Source organism: Brassica oleracea, chromosome C2 (genome assembly GCF_000695525.1).
Source record: "Brassica oleracea var. oleracea cultivar TO1000 chromosome C2, BOL, whole genome shotgun sequence".
Taxonomy (NCBI): Eukaryota; Viridiplantae; Streptophyta; class Magnoliopsida; order Brassicales; family Brassicaceae; genus Brassica; species Brassica oleracea.
This window is the reverse complement of record NC_027749.1, coordinates 332,908-354,767: the sequence shown is the minus strand read 5'-3', so window position 1 is coordinate 354,767 and position 21,860 is coordinate 332,908. Positions and strand designations below refer to the sequence as shown.

At 34.2% G+C, this 21,860-nt stretch overlaps 5 protein-coding genes across 5 annotated transcripts; 2 read left to right on the top strand and 3 right to left on the bottom strand.

Moving 5' to 3' along the window:
- Window positions 1–1,447: 1,447 nt before the first annotated feature.
- LOC106326764 lies at window positions 1,448–3,018 on the top strand. The gene is made up of 4 exons (XM_013764686.1): window positions 1,448–1,615; window positions 2,101–2,202; window positions 2,292–2,434; window positions 2,617–3,018. Exons 1-4 carry the CDS (start codon window positions 1,525–1,527, stop codon window positions 2,737–2,739), a joined length of 459 nt encoding a protein of 152 aa, XP_013620140.1. The 5' UTR covers window positions 1,448–1,524; the 3' UTR covers window positions 2,740–3,018.
- A 1,987-nt stretch (window positions 3,019–5,005) lies between these two features.
- LOC106326756 (laccase-8-like) lies at window positions 5,006–7,896 on the bottom strand. Its single transcript, XM_013764675.1, has 6 exons — window positions 7,759–7,896; window positions 7,279–7,430; window positions 6,888–7,132; window positions 6,408–6,518; window positions 5,299–6,267; window positions 5,006–5,201 (listed from the first exon to the last, which is right to left on the bottom strand). Exons 1-6 carry the CDS (start codon window positions 7,873–7,875, stop codon window positions 5,017–5,019), a joined length of 1,779 nt encoding a protein of 592 aa, XP_013620129.1. The 5' UTR covers window positions 7,876–7,896; the 3' UTR covers window positions 5,006–5,016.
- A 4,497-nt stretch (window positions 7,897–12,393) lies between these two features.
- LOC106326335 lies at window positions 12,394–13,024 on the bottom strand. Its single transcript, XM_013764338.1, has 2 exons — window positions 12,803–13,024; window positions 12,394–12,715 (listed from the first exon to the last, which is right to left on the bottom strand). Exons 1-2 carry the CDS (start codon window positions 12,867–12,869, stop codon window positions 12,555–12,557), a joined length of 228 nt encoding a protein of 75 aa, XP_013619792.1. The 5' UTR covers window positions 12,870–13,024; the 3' UTR covers window positions 12,394–12,554.
- Window positions 13,025–16,459: 3,435 nt separating this feature from the next.
- LOC106322836 (agglutinin-2-like) lies at window positions 16,460–17,991 on the top strand. The gene has a single exon (XM_013760981.1). The coding sequence runs from the start codon at window positions 16,713–16,715 to the stop codon at window positions 17,769–17,771; it is 1,059 nt and encodes a 352-aa protein (XP_013616435.1). The 5' UTR covers window positions 16,460–16,712; the 3' UTR covers window positions 17,772–17,991.
- A 632-nt stretch (window positions 17,992–18,623) lies between these two features.
- On the bottom strand, window positions 18,624–21,415 carry LOC106325207 (uncharacterized protein At1g04910-like). The gene is made up of 7 exons (XM_013763237.1): window positions 20,650–21,415; window positions 20,472–20,541; window positions 20,324–20,394; window positions 20,156–20,244; window positions 19,921–20,053; window positions 19,132–19,841; window positions 18,624–19,045 (listed from the first exon to the last, which is right to left on the bottom strand). The coding sequence occupies exons 1-7, from the start codon at window positions 21,208–21,210 to the stop codon at window positions 18,784–18,786; spliced, it is 1,896 nt and encodes a 631-aa protein (XP_013618691.1). The 5' UTR covers window positions 21,211–21,415; the 3' UTR covers window positions 18,624–18,783.
- Window positions 21,416–21,860: the final 445 nt, after the last annotated feature.

Sequence of the window (21,860 nt, the reverse complement as noted above, 5' to 3'; positions counted from 1 at the left end):
TCCCACATCATAAATTAATTATAGTCCCATCTATATTGATAGATTGGTTATGCTATTTTACAACAAGCAGTCCGAAATTACTACTGTTGTTTTATTCTGAAATGGATCAGAAGAGAGCTTCAGCTACGACGAACAAAGGGCTATGCTCAATCTTTAAATATCAAAACTTAATTGACCAGAAGAATAACACAGCACCAGTGGTTTAGTAGTAGAATAGTACCCTGCCACGGAACAGACCGGGTTCGATTCCCGGCTGGTACAATATATTTATTTTCGTTCATAAATTCATTTTGTGTATTCAGCCATTAGGCCCAAAGTAAAATGGTGCAACTTCATATTTTTTATTTGAATTAATAAACCGAGAGCAAGTCCATTTTACGTTTTGAGCTATTAGACCCAATGTTAGGAGCCCGTTTCAATTTTGAGCTATATGGACTTTATTGTTAGATATAGAATCTAGCAATTTAAATAGAGAGAGTATTATATTGCATCTGACATGTGGAGTTACTTAAATGTATTAATGTTTTTTTAATCATTTGCTTTGATTTCTTGAAGTATACGAATGAATATGTGGACTGATTTTTTGATTCAGTGTTATCTTCGACTCGGAAGCTTTAATTAGGAGTGAGACTTTTATCCGAGATTCGATCCGGATCCGATCCGAAAATCCGGATATCCAGAGGGGTCGAATCCGAATCTGAATAATAAAATGTTGGATCCGTCAAAACCGGATCCGGATCCAAATATCTTAATTTTTAAGTCCAAATATCCGGATCCGTAAGTTTTATTAATAAATATTTCAAAAATAATAATATATATATATATAAATTAATTTTATTTAATATATTTTTAATTTTATAATAGTATATATAAATTTTATGTAAATTTTGTAATATTATACATAGAAATAATTAAAGATATTATATATATATATATATATATATATATATATTTTTTTTTTTAAAAATATTGTTAATATTTTATATATATATTAATATTATTTTTTATTTATTCTAATGATCCAACTCCGGATCCGGATATCCGCCGGATATTACAATTTTTAGAAGGATATCCGACATTCGGATATCCGAGAACCCCGAATCCGGATAAAGATATTAAAATTATGGATTCGCCAGATAAGAATCTGGATCCGGATACCTTAAAATTATCCGGATACCCGAACCGTCTCAGGCCTAGCTTTAATTTCTCCGAGACGAAAACCACGTGCTTGTGAATAAAATAAGTTGGTAAAAACACGCATTCCAATGACATTTATTCATTAGATAAGAAAATAACGTATCCCAATGACATTTACGATCTAACTTTAAGATCTCGTGTATAACGTGGGAGATTAATATGTTGGCTATATCACATAACTGGTTACCAATAAAATATTTTATTAGAACCAATAATTATTTTTTGGTGAAATATTTGAGGACTATAAAATCATAGGCATGGAAGGAAGCATAACACAAGAAAACAATATTTTCCCTCTCTGAAGATTAACGAAGTGGTTATTAGTTAATGGCGATTTCTTACGTCCAGCCTCTGCTTCTCCTCGTATCACTCTTCTTCTTGCCTGCATTACATGCCGTTAATTTCGAATACTGCAATAGTAAGTGTCAGTCTATCAGATTGCTAGGTAGTCTGCATATTTTCTGTACGTGTATGTGTGTTAGTGTATAATATATAGAACACATATTCTTATTAGTTTGATAAATCAATCAGCAATACACATATATAGGCCCTCGATTTCATAGATTGATTGACCCAATCTCTGTTTTAAATTACAAACGGATATATCTTGAACCAGAGATCAAAAGGACGAAACATATCTTTTTCACGAGAGGATAAACGTCGCTTTTGGATTCACAATGAGATTAACTTTAATCAAAATTAAATTAAGCAGTGAATGTTATCGTAAATATATCATATATTTTAGCAGTTATAACAAATGTTAATGCTGGAGTGGTTAGAGTTAGGATTTATTGTTTGTTTAATTGTGCGGTATGTAAGAAAGATGTATAGATCCAAGTCTTTGACACTTTCATGACCCATCATATAACTTCCTCAATTAATATATATCTACGACTTTTGTAGAAAGTGGATACGATTTCGGTAACGTCACTCATGTTAATATCTCTCCGAACCCGGTTGGGCCTGATGTTGGAGAGCTAAGCATTACGGTTATCGGTCATGCAAGTACGTACTAGTTTTATAAGACCGTCCCCAAGTTTCAGCCCTCCTTTTCTTGCTTTAGTTTCTAATGTTTTCTTGATTGTTGTATACAGAAGAAAGCATCCATGCTGGATCTATAGAGGTTTATGCTAAATCTGAGAATATTACTGATCTTCTAAGAAAGCAGCCATGCACTATTGAATCTGGCACCAAATTTGTTTTACCTCTTTCCGAAGTTCCTATGGATATACTCGAGGTAATTATCCCTACAAACACCCTTTGCTTGAAATTAACATGTATATATGTTTGCGATTTTTCTTTAACCTTAAGCCTACATCGACTCCCGGGAGTCAGTGGAGCACTAATATTTTTGCCATTAAAAATATACACTGGTTTTCCCTCTCTGACGGTCTTTTTTCTTACTATAAATCTGTGAAGGGTGACTACAAGTATGTGGTATCTTTGCTTGATGAAAAAGTCGGAGACTCTAAAGAGGCAAAAGTAAGAATGTGTGTCGACTTCGATTTACCAACTTCATCTTCCACATTGTCATCTGCTTAGTCAAGTTGGTTGGGTGGAAGATATGTTTTCAAGTCTTTATGTACTCGTGTCTATCTCTCCTACTTGCATTTTTCTGTTTTTCTCTGTTGTAACTTGGTTTGGTTTCTATTAACCGTGATGTCACTGACTTTCCATTTTGGAAACAGAAATAAATGTGACAACTTGTTGTAACCTGAACCTGAAAAATCATAACAAATGAAAATAATGTTATAAATTTGATGATATATCTAAAAATGATCGTTATAAAAATACATTGACAGTATTTTTTGGTTAGTACCAATGTAATGCTATTTGTTTTTTTTTTAAATGCATTTTATGAATTTAAAAGAATCATAAATGATATATTCTTTGACTATTCAAGATTTTGCATTGTCTATATTGATGTTATTATACTAATATTTTCAAATCCTATTGATGAACATTTCAAAAATTTGAATTTTATTATGTTGCAAGAAAAATGGTCTTCTTGTTTTCAAACAAAATGTATTTATTCCAAACTAAAATCATATTTCTAGATTACTACATATCACAAAGTATAATAACACTTATTGAAAGATCTTGAAAATTAAGCTAAGTTCAAAAAAAAAAAAAAAGATCTTGAAAATTTACAAATAAAATTTTAGACAAAAAGATTGATATAACCCAATTACAAAGGTTATTTGGAAGTCTCAATTATGCTTTAAAGTCTTGTCCTAATATAAATAGAACATCTAAACTCTTATACTATCGTCTAAAAATCTAGTTCCTTAGATGTAAGAACATCATAAAATAGTGCAAAAATAACAGGAGTTGTAAATCTCATTCATATCTGCATATAACATATCCAGTTTTAGAAATAGTCGTAGAAACAAATGATTCGGATGTAAGATATATAAGTATTATTAAACAAAAAAATAAATAGTTGTGAAAGTATTATACAATTTACGTCATAGAAAATATCCAAAAGAATTATTCTACTATAAAGAAACTTTAGTATTTTTAATTTTCAGTGAAAAAAGTTCTTACATTTGTCATAGAAAATATCCAAAAGAATTGTCATTTTCAGTGACAGAGTCTTAAATTTTCTCTCTCTTACCAAATTCTACTTAAATTGTGAAATCAACTCACAAAATTGAAAAAAAAACTAGTGATAAAGATCTAATATTTCCTTTTTAATACAAAAATATTTGCATTCTCAACTAATGACATTTTTCTCTGTGGATAGCAATTGATTACTTGACCAAAGACAACTAAATGAGTTAATATTTCCTTTTTAATACAAATATATTTGCATCCTCAACTAATGACATTTTTCTCTGTGGATAGCAATTGATTACTTGACCAAAGACAACCAAGTTAGTTAATTTTGTCTTTCTTAATGTATGTATGTCCCGAGAACAGTTGTGTATTAACAGTACACAGTTTCGTACTCTGTTTCATGTTTCATATTAAGTGTCGTTTTAGATTTGTGCACACGGATTAAGCAAACAATTAATTTTGCATGTTTTCTATATAAAAACACAATTACCTATACATATAACTATATTTCAACCAATAAAAAAACAAATAACATAATAAAATTAATAAATTTTGCATTGAAAACCGAAAACGACATTTATTTTGTAACGAAAATTTTTCTCTAAAACGACACTTAATATAAAACGGATGGAGTATATCATTTGCTATCGATTAAGAAATTTGAAATCATTGAACTTGAATTTAATTGGTTTTATTGGTTCTACTTTCCGTGAACCGAGAAGCCATCAAAGAAAAAGCTTATTTTTGGGCTTAGTTAATCTCTTAACTACTCCTAGTTAGTATAAAGACACAAAAAATAAAATATGTTAAAAATATTGAATAATATATATTAAAACTGATTCAAATAATAATAAAAGCATTATAAAATATTGTTAGTCATAAAATAAAATAAATATAAAATATCAAAAATATAAAATTTCACAGTAGTATCATATATTTTGGAATGAAAGAAGTAATAAATTACTGACATTCTTAAGATAATTGGTTGACAATATATTTATATAGATAAACGGACAAATGAGTTCACAGTCTAATTAAGTATTTGCATTGGTGAAAGAAAAAAAAATTGAGTTATTCCAAAAAACAAATTGAAACTTCAAGAGCGAACGACTTTTATTTTATTTCTTTAACAGAAGCGGAAATAATAACTACGATTGGTAGTTATAATAAATGTAAAGAAAAACCAATTTTTATTTGTAAATTGTAAAAAACCAAATAAACAAGGATAAAAAAAAAAAACTAACAACTGCCTACTTAGTTCTAATAAGACAAATCAACGTTAGTAGTGGGAGACTCATAGATATTGGGATCACGAGTGCATTGTGGAAGATTCGAGGGGGGAGGTTGCAAGCTTGTTTCCGGTGTCGGTCCATTTTGAACTATGAAAGCCATTATAATTCCGTAAGGTAAATGTGCATCCATGTGACAATGAAACATCCATGCACCTGCACAAATATGATATCAGATATTTATACTATCGATTTACAAATCTATGGTGTAGCTAGTGAGATTCATTTGTTTTGGGCAGAGAATGTTTCTAACCAGGATTATTAGCGATAAATCTGAGAACAACCCATCCACCTGGTGGTACACCGACGGTATTGCGCATTTGCGGGTTGACTAGATTTAGCTTTCTTGCATCATTGATTGGATCATAATTACCGAATCCATAACCTAACACGTAGAAGTTGAAGCCGTGAAGGTGCATAGGATGGCTCTCAGAGGTGATTATCCCTGTGTTCTGCACAATAAGCTCAACTGTAGAATTGAACTTAAGTTTCTTGACGCTAGTTTTCCTTTCTGGAAACAACATTTTGTACTCATTATCACCACTGACTTCGAAATTTGTATAATCAAATTTGAGCGGTGGCTGGTTGGGGAAATCATCTGTGTAGATTCCACTAATATTGTAAAAATAAGCTTCCTGAAGAGAAAGCGTTTGCGGAATTGCAAAAGTACGGTTGTTGAGAGAACCGGCATATCTTTGATCTAACGGTCCAATACACTTGGTTCCCAAAGGACATGGGTCTAAACCAAGTCCCATCGTTATGAACATCTTCTCGTCCACATGGCGAGGCACCGGCGTCCAATGGGGTCCACCCACAAGGCTAGTGATGTTTGAGGAGAATCTATGAGCAGTGGATATTTGGTTCATCCCTTCAGGCATCGTCGTCTTTGCTGGAGATGTGTTCAATGCGGCACCCTCGTAGACGATCAGACCATTGATGGTTCTATCAGTGGGAACCGGTACGATAGGGTGGGCACTAATGTAAGCGCTAATGGTCATGTAGTACAAACCAATGGGTTGGTCGGCGGTGAGAAGTGCGTCGACCGTTTGTCCCGGAGTCAAAATCATCACATCGCTGACATAAGGAGTTGTGTAGGCAGCATCTATAGCAACAACTGTTACATTGTGGTTGGCTATTTTGAAGAAGAGGTGAGTGTTGAGCGCCGCATTTATAATCCTTAACAAGTATGTTTTTCCTTGTACTACCTTGAGGTTATACATCCCTATGCAAGCCAAAAGCCAAGGAAAATAACCATTTAATTACATATTTTGCAAGCAAATGTGTGTGCCAATGAAAGAAATAACTAACAAGACGTTTTAGAAACCAAGCAATAAGCAATTTACATAGAGAATTGAGTATTACTGTTCTTAGAGCAGGAATAGGTATTTCCGGCGAGGCCATTTATGAGGAAAGCATCGGCAATCGGAGCTGGCCGTAACTGAAGAACTGCAAGATCTACGTTCCACCATTGTGCTAATTGCATAAACATTGTTTTCAAACAAATTAGTTAACCATCTGAATGATATCATATTATGCTAGCTACAAGGATATTTAATATGTCAATATTTATGAACTACAAAGAGTTAAAAATGCAAACTGGATTTTGTTCTTGATTAAACCCCGGCCCAGCCAAGCTGGTTATTATTCTTGTAACATTGACTCAATACCTTTTTTATCCAAAAATATTTTTGAAAGTTAATATAATATAAATTAAAATTTTATGCTAAAACAAAATAGTTATGATGTATTTAATTACTATATATATTTGTTAACTATTGTCAACGTAAGTGAATCCGTTTTGCCTTTTGACTTCAGTTACAAAAATAAAATGGCAATGCTTACCAAAAATGATTGGAACTTCTTTGTAAGGTTTAGGAAAAGGGTAGGGACGACCAGATCGGGGACGAATGATTATAGCCCCGTGAAGAGTGGCTCGCAGATTAACGACGTGTGCGTGCCATAACAATGTACCTTCTTGTCCAGTGATATCGAATCGATATGTGAAGTTATAACCTGGTTGAATCGGACATTGAGTTATCATATTCGCACCATCCATCCATGGGCTATTCCTCTGAAAAACTCCATGCCTATATCATATTGTGAGCCATAAACAAATATTTTTATTTGAATACACATACAAAAAAAAAACTATCATTATTTGATCAAATTATAATATCAAGTCCTAGCAACAAAAAATAAATATAATATCAAGAGCAATAAGTTAGTTAACTACCAGTGGATAGTTATGTTGTAAGTTGAGTTGTTGATGACATGAACCACAAGAGTGTCGCCTTCTCTAACGTTTATGGTTGGACCGGGAAGACTTCGGTTAACACTCGGTATCATCTGCTCTTGGCACAATGGTTTCACCACCACGTCTTCCACCTGTTATCATACGCCGTTAATACTGCCCCTCGTCATATAAGTTAAGAGTAGCACATAGATTTGTGTCTTCACATTTATTGAATATTTTTCTGAATAAGCCCAAAATTATAAAAGAAAAATATTTTCTACAATACAGAACTTTTTGAGCACATGCATGCGAATTACATTTTCTGGATTTAGAAATAAGAAGAGGCAAGGTATGTTAAGCAAGAAAAAAGAGTTTTGTATATACAATGAAATTTGTAATAAGTAACTGGAATATGAATTTTTTATTATCTTTTTTCGAGAGAAAAATAAAAGAAAAGGAGAGATTAATAATAGTGAATACGTTGAAAACATGTTCGACGATAGCTGCTGAAGCAATAATGGAAGAGAAGAGAAGAGCGATGAGGAAGGCTTGGATTGGGAAAGGCATTGTTGATCTACGATATGGAAATGTCTTCATTACTACAAAAGAATTACAGGTTGTGGACTTATGTGATTTGTGAGACATTCGTATATATATTTATAGAAGTGACTTTAAAGGACAGAAAGAGATGTGGGAAGGTTATTTTTCAAAATAAAATAAAATAAGAAGACGTGGTGAAGTTGTGATGTAATAATATTGAGCTACTAATTAGCGAGTAATGGCAACCTCAAACATGATTGCACACTCTTTCATACATTCGCTGTTCTAAAAGCTGTCTAAACGTTTCTCCACTTTTTTTCTAAGCTCGTGATCTCTGATTCGCTTTCGTTTCTCTTTGGTAGTGGCCCGAACGTTTTAAAATTGAAGTCATGCTTCCAGAGTTATTATTCTTTTCTATTTGTCACATTGTTTGAAACTATAGTCGGTGTATATTTTTTTCTTAAATAGAGCATCTACGATGCATTCTACAACATTGAACTGAAATCAGCCAAAGTTTCCCTTTAACATATAGATTGGTTGAACCATTCTTTTTCAACAAACAACTGAAACCATATTTACTATTTAGTGTCACTCAGCTGACCAAAGAAAAATAATGGCTGCTCTTAAAACACTATAATCACGAATAACCTAGCTAGTTCCTCCAATGTTTCAAAAAAGGAAAAAAAAAACTAGTTCGTCCGATTCCTATTTGATTTCCAGTTAACACAGATTTTACCTTTTTCCATTCTTACATGGAAACCTTGATCAAGCTGGCTTTATCTTCCTACATTTAAAAAAAAATAACATTCTTGTGTCAAGGGCATATACACACCACACATGAACATGATACACCCTATATATGCGACTTTGCCATGTGAAACATGACATCTTTGTTTTGTAATATCGTAATCTTATTTGATTTCATAATAATATACGTATCAAAGGTCATAATATACTAAATCCAAAGGCAAGATTTCGACGACCCGATCGTAAACAATCAAATATATAAAATGGTCACGTCTGTATCATCACGCCTATTAGTGTATTTAAAAAAGAGATTATCGTGGAAGCGTATCTACATCATTTTATAAAAATAAATAGTTAAAGGTTTTTCTAATGTATGTTTTCATATTTTATATGAGTTTTTAATCTCCCTCTGTCTCTCCTCTCTACTCTCGTTTTTTTAAACTTCATTTGAGTTTTCTTTTACTTCATGAATAAATATAAAAACGAATTGCTGTTCCTTTGTACTATCTATCTAACTACAATAATTCTTTTGCATGTATTAAATTTTGATCTATTAATTTGACATGTGTTGTGATTATGTTAGTTATCAATTTTGAAACATCAAATTTTAATTTTAGTATGAGCAAAATTAAGATTACGTTTCTAAATAAAATCATACTAAATACTAATAATATATTAATACAATAGTCAATGAGTATCTGACCAATGAATGTGTTATAATCCTTATTCAAACCAAAGTGTTTATAAAAAAATCTGGCAAAAAGGCCTAAGTGAGAGTAATTAAGCTCGTTGTGAACGCATTATGAAGGTTAATCATCATGGTCCCTTACAAATACACATGACATACTAGATTTTATCAGAATCATTTAAAGTGAATCGTTCTTTTTAATATTTTCTGGAACGAGAGTCCATAACCACTACAGAAATAGAATATAGAAACTTAAGACTTAAGAGATTCAAATATATACTGCCAATAATATTAATATTAATAACCTGAAATACTAAAATAAAAAGTTTTTTGACAACTATGATTTATTCGTAAACTACTTTTAACCTAATAAGTATGATATAGTAATCCGTTTAATATACAGGAAAGCATGATTCATGACCAAATGACACAAGATATGTTTTTTTTGTGATATTACATTATCGGTTTGAAAATTTCCCCATTACTAAACACAAATATATATAAGAGAAATTTTTAGCCATTTTTAAGTTTTTGTCATAAAAATAGCACTCAATGAAAAAATGACCAAAATAAGTTTTATTAAATGGTAAAAATGACCAAAATATGTATTTTTACCATAGGATTAACTAATCTATACTTAAGGTTTAGAGTAAAAGGGTGGAGTTTTGGGATGGGATTTCAAATTTTAAAAAATAAATATTAAAATTTTCAAAATAAAAATACGCTATTTTGGTCTTTTTTTTTTAAGAGTTATTTTTGTGACAAAAACTTAAAAATAGCTAATTGAGAGAATTACCCTATATATAATGTATTTTATTGATTTTCTTACGATTACCTAACGATTATATTACATAAGTAATTATGGATAATTTGAATTAGTATATTAGAAAAAAAAAGATTTACTCTGGGGGCGGGGGCGGGAAGTCTCTCAGACGATAACTTATACCATGATCTTAATCCCTACAGGATATTGTTTGATAAGGTCTCCTTTTCATGTTTTTGCTTCATCTGAGAAAACTAAGAAAAATCCTTTTATTTAAATCAAGATCTGCTTGATGACAACAGGTAGGCAATCCTAAACTTTCTTGCTTTGGTCTCATGAAGAGTAGCCACAAAGGGAAGAATCACAGTACCAACTTAGCATTTGCTTCTCCTCAATATTTGCACCTAGGTCCGTAACCTTTTGAGGTGTACGTCCATAAGAAATAGCTTTAAAGATTTCCTCATAGAAACTTGTTTTTCAGGTATTTTGATACGTGAGAGCGTCACACATAGCTTTGGGACCTTGATATTGGATCTTATGAGCGGTAGACATATTCCTCCAAACCATGTAAACAAAAATAGCATATTAGTTTTCCATTTTGGACTGATTTTTATTATATTTATATTATATAAATGTGTTGATATTTGTGCAGGCGCTTGATTTGTTCCAAAGCAAAAACTATTTGATGCTAATGGATTCAGCTTTGGATGGTCAGTTCTTTGATGAAAACAGGAGAGAACTAATGCACATAGCTTCTCGATGTTTGAAGACAGAACCGGAAGAGAGGCCAAGTATGAGGTTCCTTATGGCGACTCTTTCTAGACTTTAGAAACGAGCTAAGTTATGGCCATTAAATGTCAAAAGACTCATGCATGCAAGTCGCATGAATCTCTCCCTATTATTTCCTTTTATGCAGACTTTATTAGTGTGACTAAATAAAATCATATTAACTGACAGTCTGCGTCAAACAATCTGCCTGAAAAGACTAAACCTGCAACAGAGCCACTTAAGTTGACTCCCTTTGGAGATGCGTCTTTGAGAGTAGATCTTTGTACCATACACGAACTACTTGAGAAACTCGGGTATGGAGAAGAAGATGGGGTCGCACACATGGTATGTTAATGATTTTTTTGTATCTAAGGAAGTGATTATTACTAGAAATTTGAGAGTGGATGTTGATGCTGATTCACATGAATATATTATGTACATATGTGCATACCATTGTTCATACCAGAAGCATGGAGATGCAGCATTTCGTGCTAAAGATTTTGATATGGCCATTGAATTAGTAAAGACACAAAATCATATAAAAGATGGAATCATCAAGAAACATAAACACACCATGAAAAGACGATTCATTCTTCTGTAGTTCATGACTGGAGCTCCTAGGGTTTCACCAATAGTATTGGCTAGAAGGTGTGTCAGTGTTACCTAATGAGTGAAATGTTCAGCGAGGCGATGCAAGCGCAACTAGCTTCACTGGAATGGCCAATCGCTCTTTACTTACAAGCGGGTTTTTTCTTTAAGCTAGAGATGGAAGCTGAAGCTCAAGAAGCACTTAGATATGGTTCTGATCTTGAGCCTTATTAGAGTTTGTTAAAAAAAATGTATATCAGAAATTGTGAATACACACATAAGCAATGTACTTATACTATCGATTTTGTGAGCTACTTTTTATTTATTTTCCAATCTAACTCCATTATGAATCCTTTTTATTATTTGTATTGCAATTGTTTGGTATGATTGCACTCGTGCAAAAAAGCTAAAACAGGAATCAAATTCCACACAGAGCAAAAGAAAATAACGAGATAATCTTCTTGCTCATTGTTGTGAAGGCAAGGTAAAGTGAAAGAACCATGAGATTACAAATGCAGAGACCATACATGTTAAAAGAGTTTGAAGACGATACTTTGCTATGTTATCATGACAAGACTTGTGTTACAAGTAAACGTGAACTCTTGGATCAAGAGATTTAAAAGGCCAATTAAAAACATTAAGAGTCGGAAAATCTGAGGGACTGTGTTTTTGTTCTGTCTGTGGACTAAAGTGATGAAAGCATTAAAACATGCTTTAAAAGCTGATAATAATTTGATTATACACTAATCCACACTCTAAGTATTTTTTTGTGATTTGAGGTCATGTGTTTCGTGTTAATAAGCTTCTGAAATCTTAATCTGACCTTTGATTTCGTGTTAACGGTGAAGATTACATCACTCGCGTGGGAGGCACAGACAGAGCCTAACCAAGTGTCGTAAAGCGCCTGAGCTTTGGGACCACCGCCTTTTGGCTCTGTCTCCTCGTACTTCTCTTTCACGTTACCCATTCATTTCTTTCAAGACCATGGTAATCAGAAGAACTAAGGCCCATGAATGATAAAGCTGAGTCTTGCAAGGCCCATATTTTCAAATTTTGTCAATTAAAATCCCAAAGAACACCAATAATAAGTCCATTTAGATGACAGATAAGGAAACTAATTAACATAGCGTACGAGACAAGAAAGTTAGTACAAGGAGTTACTGAAGCAGATAAGATTTGGTTTTAACCACCGTCTTGAGGTTGTGGAGGAGGAGAAGAACGAGGCTTCGGAATATAAGGATTCGAAGGGTTCCCATGCTCGATAGGACCTGGTTCGACCGAATGTTTTGCTGTCGGAGATGGATCCACTGGAAAGTTGTAGTCCTCCAAACCTAACTTCATTTCTGCCATTTTCCCGCGTGATTATTAGTATCAAATTATTACAAACAGTGAACTAAAAAGAGTAGAACACACGAATAAAAGAAAGTTACCAGAAGAAACGAGTGAGACACAGAGGATTATGACAGCCAAAAGGAAGACAAATCCTGGTTTCTTCATCTTCTTGATACACAACAAAGATAGTTTCTTCTTATGATAATAAAGAGACAGAGAGAGGAATGTGCATGAAATTGGTAGAAAAGGAGGAGGGCATGTGGATCACTGTGTCTTAAATGTGAAGTTGTGGGTTAAATCGAGAACAGAGTTATTGCTCTCTCTCTATTACAGCAGAGGGGAAGCCTCTCAAACAGCTCAAAGCTCATTCATTGGGCTATACTTTAATGCTCCTCCACTACTTTTCGTTTACGACACGTATCCCCATTTCTCTATCTGTATTAACAGCAACTTCTCATCGATTGTATTTGATCATCGTTGATAGAAACGAGGAAGAAGAGTAGGAAGAAAAAGGAACTTAAACTCGCAAGAAATCTATAAGAAATTAGAGGGGGAAATGATGGATGTTGGAGTAGAAGCGGTACTCACTATTTTAACAAAATATAAGTATTGTTGTGGTTGTTGGTATAAAGAGAATTATTAGTAGTAATTGTATAATGGAGTATTAATTAATGGTAACAGCATAAAAGTGTTGTTAACGAAATAGTACTACAGTCTACAGTATAGACAAGAGAATTTAAAATCCAAAAAAAATATTACTACTATGTATTTTGGCGTTATTTCCCCTTAAGAAAAAGAAGTTAATGCCATGACGTGACTTGAATTAGCAACATGCTTCTAACATTTTCTACCACTCAATTTTTTTTTGTCTTTCACGTTTTATTAGTTTTGATTATTAATGTTCTCGCCACATTCAAAAAATAATATTTTTCTAAATGTTACTCTCTGTTCCTAAATATAAGATGTTTAACTAGAAACACACGTATTAAGAAAACAATACAATTAATGATATTCAATTAATTACAAAATAAACAATTAAAATATAATTGGGTATACAGCTTTTAATAAAATAAAAGTTACCTAAAAAAATGAAAACATCTTATATATTGGAACATCAAAATTATTTAAAACATCCTGCATTTAAGAACATAAAGATTAATTTTTTGGTCGGCAAATAACTTTTAATTCATCACACACATATATGTTGGGAATGTTACTTAAAACGAAAAAAATATAGCTCCAACTCATGCATGTATTCTGTTGAACTTATTTCCATTATAGGAGTATTATTCATTTTTTTGTGAAAAGAGTGTTATGACAATGTTTTTTATAACAAAAAAAAACACATTTTCTATTTCCAGCATGCATGATGACAAAAAAAAAGAGTCAATGTCCAGCATTTGCTATTTCACCCTATTCACAACATTCATTTTCCATCTATAATTTACCTCTCTTTTTTTATAAAGATCTTTATTAGAACTTGAGACAAAAAAAATGTTAACAGCCGTTATTTCCCCATAGGCTAACTAGCATTTACACGTGAAAATATGACCGATTTAGAATCCACTTGGAGCCCACGTATTCTTGCCAATGAAGTCGATAAAATAGATGGCCCAAAATGGGAACTGCCGTGTACCCAAACGGAGCCGACGAGGTATAGGAGGTGAATCAATCAAATTATAAGAGAAAGAGAATGAGAGAATTATAAGAACGATAATCAGATTGGAGATTGTTGCATGTGAAGTATCCGCGGTTATGAAGAGAACTAGATATGAAGCATTGCCGTAGCTTGCTACAGATGAACTTACAATAAATCATTCTCACTTCTCAGTCATACACTGCTCATGGCATCATCAATATGTCGAGACACGCACATTATTCATTGTCATCCCCATACACACAAGTCATTCATACAGCTTCATCCACACCTCTTTGTTTGAAAGATCCAATATAAAAATGTTAACTAAAGGTATGTAATTCTTTTAGTGGTCGATAATATTATTTATTGAATTGATTATTTGTTGAGACATATAACAAGAGTTACAAGAGTCAGACAGAACATTAATGGTCCATGGTTTTTTTAAGTATTAAATTGGATGAACAAAGTGTCAGTGAGTACTTTTGTCAGTCTTTGAAGTAAATGGTGGCCTATTTATTTTTATTTATCTCGAATATTGAGTATCTCGTTTTTGTTCTATGTATTCTTTTGTCAGTCTTTGAAGTAAATGCTGGCCAAAAAAGAATTTAACTATTTTGGACTATTCCTTTTTTCTTTATATATCTATTTTGGCCTATTCATTCACAATCAAGAATTTAATTATTGTTTCGATAATGTGCGCGGGTTTGTCTTGCCTCATTTCATAGACACATTGTAAATAAGAATAACTGAGGATTGTAGAGAGTAATTCAGTAACCAATGTAAAATAGTTATAAGTGACCAATGTAGCACTGATTTTATACCGTCTACTCACATTATTGTCTTTCTTAATTACTCTCTTTTTCAAAAGGATCCACGTTTAAAAAAAATTATAAATTTCAAAAAACAATAATTATATTTATTAATATTTTAGTGATTGAAAGTGGTCGGAAATAGTTAGTTACAAAATAATTCATTGACAATTAAATTTTAATATATTTTTAATATACGTGAAAAAATTTAAACATATATTTTTTGAACAGAGAGAGTATTAGACTGCATGTGAGGATGTATGAAAACTGTTTAAAAACACTACTCCATAATTCAACATTTAAAGTATCCCTCGAATAAGTATAGTTGGATAATATATAAATGTTTTTTTTGCTAAATTATATAATATATAAATGTTTCTTGAGCAAAGAATAAAAAAAAACCTCACAATTTCTCTCTAAACTCATAGAAGAGACAATGAGCTACCTAAATGAGGAAGTGTTAAAGTCGAAGCCACTTCCATTTTTCCTTTCGACTTTCGAAGAAAAGATTCCATTGATTAGTTGAAGATTCATTTTTGCATGGTTTAAATCAGTTGCAGAATGCTCTGAGAGTCATAGTATTCTCATAGTGATCGCTCAATCTCATAACGTCTGTCAACAACAATTCAAGCGTACATGCAATGATCTATCGTCTATGTATTTCACCTAGATCCTGAACGACAGCGGAGGAAAACACTCTAGCTATCAGCCATGTAGAGCCCAATAGACAAGCCACCAGCAATTGAAATAGGCATTTTATTTGTTTTATTTTTAATTAATTCATAGCACTTTGAAATAAAGAAACTGGGTAACATAATCAATGGTTGCCCACTAATTAATCCATTTTAGTATTAGAGATTATGATATCCTTTTTAAATTCCATCTTTTGGTTTGCCAACAAATTCACCTTTATTATCTCAAACCCCACATTTTCTATTTCCCTTTCGTTTGTGGACAATAAATAATGATTTATTTTTGAACAAAAAAATGATTGATTTTCCAATATCTAAATAACGCGATGACCTAATCTAAGTGCAACTGCAACTGCAACTGCAACATATACACAAATCATGTGGATATTCTGAAGAAATCTTAGGAACAATTTAAATCATTCGTAAAGTATTTATCTCTCTTTTTGTTTTGTCTATTTATACGATTTGGCAATTTGTTATTCAGTTAGATAGTAGACTATCGTAATTAAATTATATAAATAGGAGTGGGGCTAAATATAACAATCTAGAACATGGGGGCTACGGAAGAAAGGATATAAAAATAGTGGGGTGGGTATAAGAAGAGAGAGAGAGAGAGAGAGAGAAAGAGATAGCATTAATTGAATTTTTCACTTACTCAGCAACCACCGAGAGAGGGAATCAAAGGTTCTTCTCCTCTCCTAGAAGAAGATGACCTTTATATTCTATTTTAATTTCTCTTCCCCATCTGCTTCCCTTTCCTTTCTGCACACACACTCTCTCTCTCTCTACTAATTAAATATTAAAAATTACCTCTTTCGAAAACCGTGATTAGAAGAAGAAGAAAGAGAGCTCCATTTCAGCTTCAGCTATGGCGTTTTTCAAAGCTCTAGCCTTTCTGCTCGTTCTAAGCTTCGTGATTCACAAAACCACGGCTGCTGCTTCTGCAGACGCAGATTCCTCGTTTTCCTTTGATGGGTTTGCGAAATCTCCCGCCTTTGAGAAGAACATTGCTCTGTTTCGAGATTCGAAGCTCGTCAACGTTGGCGGTTCATCGATTCAGCTGACCGGCTCAGTGAGTCGGAGCGAAGGGCGAGTCATTTACAAGAAACCCATCACACTGTTCCAAGGTACTACCACTAAAGACAGAAACTTTTCGGGATCATTCTCCACTAGCTTCTCCTTCTCCATGATGTCCTCCTCCAAAGAGATCGGTAGCGTCCTGGCTTTTGTAATTGTTCCAAGTGGTTTGGATCTTAGTTTGTTTGGTAGAAAGGACAACACTTCCTCCGGTCTAGGCTTTTTATTGCGAAACGAGGTTGTTGCTGTTGAGTTTGGTGTCTCCAAGAGAGGAAACCGTGTGGGGGTGTTAGTTGGTAGGCCTGAATCCGCTAGAATTAGAAATTTATCATCTTTCGATGGAGGGAAGAAGTTGAGTTGCTGGATTGATTACGAGGCTAGCTCTAAGAGAATAAAGGTTCGTTTGAGTGTTTCTAATGCGTTGAAGCCTGTAGATCCGTTAGTGTCTTACTCGGTAGACTTGGCTAAGATATGGAAAGGAAAGAAGTTCATGGTGGGTTTGACCTCTGCAAATGGAAACTCTTCCAAGCCGCATTATCTACACTCATGGAGCTTTAAGCTGAGACATCCTTCAATGAGAATTCACTCGCAGCCGCTTGATCCAAACGCAGTTTCCAATACTGTGAAGGAGGTGGAGGTAAAGAAGAAGACGGTGGAAGTAAAGGGGAAGAAGAGCAAGTCTGTTTGGAGAATGCTTAGTGCATTGGTTCTAGGTGCGGTTTGTGGAACTTTAGGTGCCATGTTAGCGTTATATCTTTGGACAATGTGCGGTAATAGGCGGTCAATGGCAGTGGTTCCTGAGGAATGTGCTAATGAAAAATCTGTTGTTGATGAAGAAGGCAAGAATTAGTTTGGTATTTTCTTAGATTGTTGTGTTTGTCTTTTGTGTTTGTTTGTAATGTACATTCTGGTGTCCTTCCTCTTCTTCTTCTGCTGTTTTGTTTTGTTTTGTTTTTTTGTTAGTTGCAGGTTTGGTGAGATGAGAGTTCACATGTAGAAGAATATTACAATATGTATTAGTTAAGATCTTGAAAATCTTGATCAATTCAATACAGTTGTCTTTCTTTTTTTTTTTTTCAAGTGAAGAAGACAAGAGGAGACGTGTGAATGTATTGAAGGAAGGGTTTGTCCAAAAAAAGATAGCCACTGGGTTTCTCGTGAGTTCAACAAAATGCATTTATAATCAGTTGCCCCTTTCAGACACCTTACTACTCTGTGTCATTTTTATGTCTTGACTGAGAAGAAAGTGAGAGGAGAGTAACAATGGAATGTGTATTGTCTCCAGTGGTCCCCTTCCTCTATTTAGGGATTTAGTGATTTCAACTGAGTTTCATTGCTTCAAAATCACTGTGTTTACAAATTATACAGTTTGAGACTTTGGGTGCTGAATGTACATTCCAGTGAAAAGAGGGTCTGCTTAAAAGAAACAAGGACTTGGGAAAGATCTCCTGAAGACTAGAACTTCAATACTTTTCTGGCTAACAAGAACATTTTTAATCCAGTTAATTAGAACTTAATCCGGTTAATGGTAGCTTAAATACATTTTTATTGTATGCTTAATCAAATAAATAATAATAATTTTAATCAATTTTGATCAATATTAAAAATTATAATGTAAATATAAATCTTTATAAAATAAGATTTAAGATTATATCATAGGAAATGAACACCTTCAAACCTCAAATTTGAATTTCCAGCAAACCTTACATATTGCTGGCCTTGAAGATGTTTCTCCAAGTTCCTAATACAATTAGAATTAACGTTTTAATAAACCTAATTACATAAAAACCAAAAAAAAGGCCAAAACATGTGATTTCCTCGTGTAATTTAAGTAGTACCAGTTTAAACACCTACACCTCCGGTTATCTCAGAGCTTGTGCTCGTAAACTTGGTCTTTCAAACCGGTTCAGACCGGTTGGTTCCTCAGAAGTGTCACACAAGCAACCCGGAAGAGGGTTTGCATAAAAATTCTCCTCCAACTTTGTACTCAACCCTGCCTTTCCTGGCCGTCTAAGATACGGAGCTCCTAACCTTTTCCCATTTATTCTCTTAACCTCCGACGAAAAATCTTCCCAAGACATGAGTCCCGCATCGAGCCGGTCAATCAAATTCACAAAGCTTAGCCTGAAAAAAAAAACACACGCTAAAATGTCAAGTCTCAAGCGCAAGAAAAAAAAAAGAATTACATGACGCAAGAAGCTGTACGGTACCTATCAGGATTAATCGTTTTTCTAAACCCTTCGAATCGACGGTGACCCTGAACCGCTTTGGCCATGTTTCCATCGTAAGTATAAGCGAAAACGTCGCTTTCGAGTGCTAAATTGTAATCAAGAGCAGCTAATCTGTTCTGGTAAGGTTTGATAGTGGAAAGCTCTTCCTCGGTAGCTAACGTGGAGTGAAAGAAAACGTTTGGAAACTCTTGGTGGAATGCATTCATACTGTTTTGGCCGTAGATCTTTCCTGCGACAATGTAGATCTTCGTGGTCGAAGGGAACCCCATTGCCTTGAGGAACACGGCAGCTTCGCGCGGCGTCATGGGGCAGTTACCTTCGAGACGCTGCTCTGTACCGTTGATCACTTTTTCTTTCCAGTGCGGAATGCTATACCTCATCTCCTCAAGATCGATTGATTCCTCAGAGGTTAGACTGTGGTTGCATCCAGTAAACGCCAACATATCTTTCTCGTACCTCAAGTGAAGAGCAAGGTAGGGTTCATCGTTTTGTCTAAGTCTAGAAGAGAGAACTTTGCTTAGATTCTCTATCTCTGGAGAGTAACGAAGAGCTTCATAGTTGGCCCGACATCTAAGACGCTGGATCGAGGGAGGGGGGCTGTTGTTAGCTAGACGAGAATCAGTGTGGTTGAATACGATCACCTTATGCTTCTTCAGTAACTTTGTCATAGAGTTTCTGTAATAACTAGCCTGAGAAAACAGAGTTTTCTTGGTTTAAATTTAAGAATAACCAAAAAGAGAAAAGTAGAAAAAAAAAAAGTAAGATTACCTTGGACCAGGAGACAGGATTCTTTTCAAGAGGCTTGATAGAAGCAAACTCTTGAGGTAAATACTCGAAAATGTCGACATCCTCTGCTAGTACTTTGATGAAATGTCTCCAGTCAAAAATATCCTTAAACGTGCTGAAAACAAAATATATAATAGTGAGATCATATTACTGTATTATGATCATGATGTTGAATTAATGATGAATTGAATTCATGATGATGATGATGATGGCTTACCTAGGATCACTCCAGAAAGATGAATGGTCAAGAAAAGGAAGAACAAGAGCAGCGTTCATTATTTTGGCTATTGCGACCATATCACATATCTGGAAATAGACAAATAAAGTGAGGAATTGAGAGATAAATCTAAAGCCAGAAGATATTGGAGAGGAAGAAGAGACTTACACCAGTTCTCATTTGATTCAAACCACCGTTGGCGTGAACAACAAGGTAACCATTTGTTTTCTTGCTTGGTTCTAAAACAAAAAAAATCGATTATTAGGTTTTAAATTTCCCCGTTAGGAGACGCGAAAGGAAGAAGTAGTAAACTTACTTTGGTTCTTGGGACGAGCTACGCATTTCTGATAGTTCCCAGTGTCTGGTTGATTCCAAATCTCTGGGATCTGTTAAAAAAAAAAAAACATGTACCAAAGCCAATATTAGTTCACAGAATGTAAGAATGAACAGAACAGAACAGAACCGTAATGCTTTTTTTTTTTTTTTGAGCTTACAGGGTTTCTCTCAGGAAGGAGAACTCGAACGGAACTGGAAGAAGATTCTTCTTCTTTGATGATCTTCTCCATGTTACTTCTGGGATGGATCGAAACGACGAACTCGTGTTTCTCCACGTGTCCTCGTCGTCCGACGCCGCCACCACCGGAGAGAGCAACGACGAGAAAGAAAGTGACGACGAGGATTCCTAACAAAGATAGAATCATACGGCCGAGATTGGTGGCGGATCTCACGTTCCGAGACATAGCAGCCGTCCATTGGGATTTGTTGTCCGCCATGAGCATCCACACGAGCCTGATTTTGCGGAGAGACAGAAACCGGACGAGGTAATTGTGGTGTGAATCACTCTGACCACACGAAGACAATCCTCCTCCTACTCCCTCGCCGCTGCTGCTCGTGGCTTCTTCCTCGTCGCCGGGGACGTAAACGACTGCTCCTCCTCCTCCGGTGCTGACGTGGCAATGATCTTCTTGAGAATCAGCCACGCGACGTCTTGTCGCTGTTGTTGCCGCCGCCGGTAACTGGCTGCTGCTCGGCGGGACCGGAACACGGACTGTCATGTAAGCGGGAAAAACAGGGGAATTTATAAACCTTCCCGGGGAAAAACTTTTGGAGAAACAAAAAAGTAAAAGAAAGTTGATCGGAGGAGAAAAGGCTTTGGAGTCTCAATGAATTTCCATTAAATTCTAATTCTTCTTCTTCTACGCGCGATCTCAGGAGGAGCAGACAAACAATCTCTCTCTAAGTCTTCTGTTTCCTCTCTCTTTCTTTCTTTCTCGATTATGTATAACACGGGGGGCAGCACCTATATATGTGCTTTGTATAGGAAAAATAAGTTTAAAAGTCGTTTTATTTATCCAAATTATAAGTTGGTTTGTTCTACTTTTTTTTTTACAGATTTCTTTATTCCACATTTAAACTGTTCGGTTATTAATCCTTGGTGTACAGCGGAATATATATTATTTTCAATAGTCATAATCTTTTATATCAGAATATTTTTCCTGATCATATATTTAAAATTTTATTTGATAACTTAGGATATATACAAGTCTAGAGATTCAATAAATCTTTAGAATTTATACTTTGAAATATTTGGTTTTTCTTAACTGTTGATAATGTCTAGAGATATATACTAGTTGATAATTACTGATTTCTAAGTTTTTCAAAATATCATCTATTTTGTTTTGTTTAAATTGTATTGATTAGTAGT

Excerpts from the sequence above, each read along its gene's own strand:
- LOC106326764 (XM_013764686.1), top strand. The coding sequence starts at position 1,525 with ATGGCGATTTCTTACGTCCAGCCTCTGCTTCTCCTCGTATCACTCTTC. Across the intron at positions 1,616-2,100 it reads TAATTTCGAATACTGCAATA|AAAGTGGATACGATTTCGGT; the intron begins GTAAGTGTCAGT and ends CGACTTTTGTAG. Across the intron at positions 2,203-2,291 it reads TACGGTTATCGGTCATGCAA|AAGAAAGCATCCATGCTGGA; the intron begins GTACGTACTAGT and ends TGTTGTATACAG.
- LOC106326756 (XM_013764675.1), bottom strand. The coding sequence starts at position 7,875 with ATGAAGACATTTCCATATCGTAGATCAACAATGCCTTTCCCAATCCAA. Across the intron at positions 7,133-7,278 it reads TACAACATAACTATCCACTG|GCATGGAGTTTTTCAGAGGA; the intron begins GTAGTTAACTAA and ends AATATGATATAG. Across the intron at positions 5,202-5,298 it reads ATTTATCGCTAATAATCCTG|GTGCATGGATGTTTCATTGT; the intron begins GTTAGAAACATT and ends ATATTTGTGCAG.
- LOC106326335 (XM_013764338.1), bottom strand. The coding sequence starts at position 12,869 with ATGAAGAAACCAGGATTTGTCTTCCTTTTGGCTGTCATAATCCTCTGT. Across the intron at positions 12,716-12,802 it reads TGTCTCACTCGTTTCTTCTG|AAATGAAGTTAGGTTTGGAG; the intron begins GTAACTTTCTTT and ends GGAAAATGGCAG.
- LOC106322836 (XM_013760981.1), top strand. The coding sequence starts at position 16,713 with ATGGCGTTTTTCAAAGCTCTAGCCTTTCTGCTCGTTCTAAGCTTCGTG.
- LOC106325207 (XM_013763237.1), bottom strand. The coding sequence starts at position 21,210 with ATGACAGTCCGTGTTCCGGTCCCGCCGAGCAGCAGCCAGTTACCGGCG. Across the intron at positions 20,395-20,471 it reads AGCTCGTCCCAAGAACCAAA|AACCAAGCAAGAAAACAAAT; the intron begins GTAAGTTTACTA and ends TTTTTGTTTTAG. Across the intron at positions 20,054-20,155 it reads TCTTTCTGGAGTGATCCTAG|CACGTTTAAGGATATTTTTG; the intron begins GTAAGCCATCAT and ends TTTTGTTTTCAG.